Raw genomic sequence first — 3,913 nt, forward strand, 5'->3', positions numbered from 1 at the left:
TTTTTCCATCGGGCTTAGGTACTGCTATGATGGGGCTCCACCAGTCGCTGTGGGACTTGCATATGATACCTTTCTCCAGCATCATTTCAATCTCCACTTTTATCTGGCTCTGCAGTCACTGTGGAATTCATCTCCAGTTCTCATGGATCACCTGGCCTGGAGGAGTTTTTATCTGGTGTACCACACCCCGAGCTTCCCCAGGAGTTTCCTGGAACACATCTCCATAGTCTCTGACTAGCTTGGCAGCCTGTCTTCTCTGCTCTTCAGATAGCCACAGGGCCAGATCTATGTCACCTGATTCAGTTCCATCTGTCAAGGAGGGTCCCAATTCTAATTCCTTGGGATGAAGGGCTAGGTACAGACACTCCTGGTCTTCCCACTTCTTCAACATATTGACATGGTAGGCTTGCTTCTTTTTTTGTTTATCTGTCTGATACACCTCATAGTCTACGGGCCCCACTTGGCGTATGATTTCATAGGGTCCCTGCCACCGGGCGAGTAACTTACTCTCATGGTCAGCCAATAGAACCAACTCGTGGTCCCCCAAGTCAAACTTCCTTTCCCATGCGCCTCGGTTATAATGCCTCACTTGTTGTTGCTGGGCCTCTCTGAGATTTCCTAAAACCTCGCTCGGAGCTGCTTCAAGGTGTTCCCGTAGTTGTATCATGTATCGGATCAAGTTTTGATCTTTACCATGCTGTTCTTCCCAACTCTCTTTAATCAGATTCAGGATTCCCCTTGGTTGCCGGCCATACAATAGTTCAAAGGGTGAAAACCTGGTTGAGGCCCGGGGTTCCTCTCTTACAGAAAACAACAAAGGTGGTATCATTTTATCCCAATTCTGAGGACTCTCGACCACTAATTTCTTTAACATTTGCTTCAACATCCAGTTAAAATGCTCCACGAGCTCATCCATTTGGGGATGATACAATGCAGTCTTCAGGTGTTTAATCCCCAAAGCTTTACTCACTCCTTTGAACAAGTGTGATGTAAAATTAATTCCCTGGTCTGTCAGCGGTTCTCTAGGGAGTCCTACTCTTGAGAATATCTTCAATAGCTTGTTCGCCACCTTTGGAGTGGACACTGTCTGCATTGGCACAGCTTCCGGGTACCTTGTTGATAATTCAGTAAAACTAAAATATACTGGTTTCCAGTGCTACTTCTGGGAAGTGGCCCCGTGATGTCTACCACCACCCGCTCAAAGGGAACCTCTACCAAGGGCATCGGAATTAAAGGAGCTTTTGGAGGGTGCCTTGGGTTCACTTTTTGGCATGCGGGACAAGAAGCGCAATACCTTGCCACTTCTGGCAACAGTCCGGGCCAAAAAAATCTTCCCCCAATGGAGGCTTCTGTTTTGTCCCTACCCAAAAGTCCACCCATAGGGAGCTCATGAGCCACCTTCAATAAAGCCTGTCGATATCGCCAAGGTACCAGCAACTGTACAACCTCCCCTCCTTCAGGCTTCCCTTGCTCAATTTGGTACACGAGGTCATTTCTTACCACGAACCTCGGTGTTGTCTTCGTCAGCTCAGGTCATAATACCTCGCCATTTCATAGAGCCAAGTGTTCCTGCAAAGCATACTTAAAATCTGCCTCCTGACTCTGCTCCAACTGGAAATGTTTGTCCTCCCACAGATGTGTGATATCTACCTCTTGTTCAGCCTCTTCTTCAGGAGGAGGTTGTTTGGTTTCATCTGTGAATCCCTCATTCCTCGGGTCACCTTCTCATCCAGCCTTGGGCTTCCTAGTCTCCCAGGGCCTCCAACAGCAACTTTCTCTCATCTCATTCCCCTCCTTTTGCCTCACACTGGCTATCTCTTTCAACAACTCTGGCCAGTCACAGACCAGTACTACTGGGTAGGGTAAACGCTCAGTGACTCCAACTAGTATCTGGCGGGTCCTATTGCCTACTTGTAGGATGACCCCCACTCTGTCAATTTCCATGGAATCCCTGCATGAGCATTGCACAATTACGCGCTATTTCCCTCTCTCGGTGGTAACACGTCGCTTTGCACCATGGTCTGCAATGAGCCTGAGTCGAGCATAGCCCATACCTTTTTTCCCCTCCATCATCATCTCCACTGTAAATGCGGGTGGCTCATCTTCCACCTCAGAGTCAACTCTGGCTCCATAGCCACACATCTGCACCTGAGTTGTTGATCGCGGATGGATGATGGCTAACAGTGCCTGTTGTCTTGCGGCTTGATCCTGTAGGCCTTGTATTGTTTGCCATAGCCGATCCAAGGCTTGCTGCTGTGACTCTGGGTCTGGGATTAGTGTCTGTTCTTGTTTGTCTCCCCCCCTGGACCCAAGGGTTCTTTCCCTTAATACGGGCAAACCAGCGTCCTATGATACATACTGCCATATAAAAACTTCCTGGCCAATGCACCATTGTAAAGGGGGTACCGGTGGCCCTACCCACCTGTTATGGGCCAACCGCCCACCTTCTCACCTGCCAAAGCTTGTTGTTAATTGAATAGTAGATGTAATTAAGCGGGAGGCTGCTCATTTTTCTGCCCCAATGCCCGGGGGCGCGGTCTGCAGCTCTGTTCCTCCTCTACACCACAGCCCAAACCTTGCAGATGGTATTTGTAAATTCCTCTTTATGTCAGGGTCTCAACCACTGTGTGCCTACCCCCTTTTCTGTAGCTAGGCCTATCAGTCAAAAAAACCCAACCCACTAATCAGGGTTTGACTCCCAGGCTCTAGCTCTCAAAAAAAACCCCTCACTTGGGCTCCTGTCCCTCTGTGGCACGGGGGTCCACTCACCCCTGAATCTTGCGCCCTCTCCGGTGCTGGGGTCAGTGCCCCCAGAAATATCACGCCCTCTCTGGCACTGGGGTCAGTGCACCCCAGAATGCTGCACTCTCTCTGGCGCCGGGGTTGGCACACACCAAAAATGCCATGCCCTCTTTGGCACTGGGGTCCCCTATGAGGCCTCCTCCATCCCCTAATAGCCTCACCCAAACCACCGGACTTAAACAGAAAACAAAACACAAGCCCCTGGGCTATAACATAAATTCAAGCTGCCCAGCTATAACATCATCCAAGCCACACCCAGGATGCTCCAGCCCTCACCCCTATCAGAGGCTGTCAGGCCTCTCCCTTTTAGTTTTCTGGGAAAACTCCTTCTTCCTTGGCTGCTGGCAGGGAACTGCTGTCCTGGCCTCAGCCCTGGGGTTTATATGTGAGCCAGGCCCTGCCCCTTCCAGTCACCTGACCAGCCAGCAGGGTTTGAGCTTTAACCCCTACTTGACCAGCCAGCTGTGACCGGAAGGTTCTGGGCTTAAAGGGGCCACCCTGCCTCTTAGTAACAGGGTTAGGGTTCCCTGTTACAGGAATGCAAGAATTCCTGCTAGGGAGGCCAGTGGCAGGACCCAGGCAGAGAAGCCTGCTCAGAGCTGGCACCTTGGACCCAAATGTGGGTGGCTGACCTCCTGGCCAATTGGGGCCAGAAGGACATGCTTTGACAGTTCATAGTAGACCATCACACTGGGAACATCTTCTGGGCAATAGCTTCCCAGATGGTCAGGTAGGGGGCACACATGGCAATGTAGCAAGAACTGAACTGATATAGCCGATGTTAACATAGAGTGTAATAGTAGTGAAACCATGTTAGTCTTGTCTTGTAAGAAACTTAAAAACTCCATTTTGTATCCGTCTGCTTAACATAAGTGAATGAACTCTGCATAGCCTTATATATGAGTGTGTTTGAAAGGGTGAATGGTGAGAGAATGGCATAGAGATGGGAGAAAAAGATTTAACTGTTTATGTAAGCAACAAGCTGGCAAATGTAAGTTACCAACCAGTAAAGTAATTCATGGATGGCTGAAGAATCCTTGTGAGGCCTATGGCGCAAAGGAAATAATGAGGAGGGAGGCACAGATCCTGTCAAATGGGCAGCAAGGACACT

The 3,913-nt window shown here is 49.6% G+C and overlaps 1 protein-coding gene across 2 annotated transcripts; it reads right to left on the bottom strand.

Moving 5' to 3' along the window:
• Positions 1–1,946, bottom strand: LOC109319189. 2 transcript variants are annotated; one of them, XM_019548701.1, is made up of 2 exons: positions 1,209–1,946; positions 1–773 (listed from the first exon to the last, which is right to left on the bottom strand). In XM_019548701.1, the coding sequence occupies exons 1-2, from the start codon at positions 1,271–1,273 to the stop codon at positions 128–130; spliced, it is 711 nt and encodes a 236-aa protein (XP_019404246.1). In that variant the 5' UTR covers positions 1,274–1,946; the 3' UTR covers positions 1–127. The 2 variants fall into 2 exon arrangements, with proteins under 2 accessions (XP_019404246.1, XP_019404247.1); XM_019548702.1 differs by having other exon boundaries at positions 1–770; positions 1,206–1,946.
• Positions 1,947–3,913: the final 1,967 nt, after the last annotated feature.

The sequence above is a fragment of the Crocodylus porosus genome, unplaced genomic scaffold, assembly GCF_001723895.1.
Source record: "Crocodylus porosus isolate Cpor-Errol unplaced genomic scaffold, CroPor_comp1, whole genome shotgun sequence".
Taxonomy (NCBI): Eukaryota; Metazoa; Chordata; order Crocodylia; family Crocodylidae; genus Crocodylus; species Crocodylus porosus.

What these genes read in the sequence shown, in the direction of transcription:
- LOC109319189 (XM_019548701.1), bottom strand. Translation starts at nt 1,273, where the DNA reads ATGCCAAAAAGTGAACCCAAGGCACCCTCCAAAAGCTCCTTTAATTCC. An exon ending in TCCGATGCCCTTGGTAGAGG is followed by an intron (nt 774 to 1,208) that starts TTCCCTTTGAGC and finishes CTCAACCAGGTT; the next exon opens with TTCACCCTTTGAACTATTGT.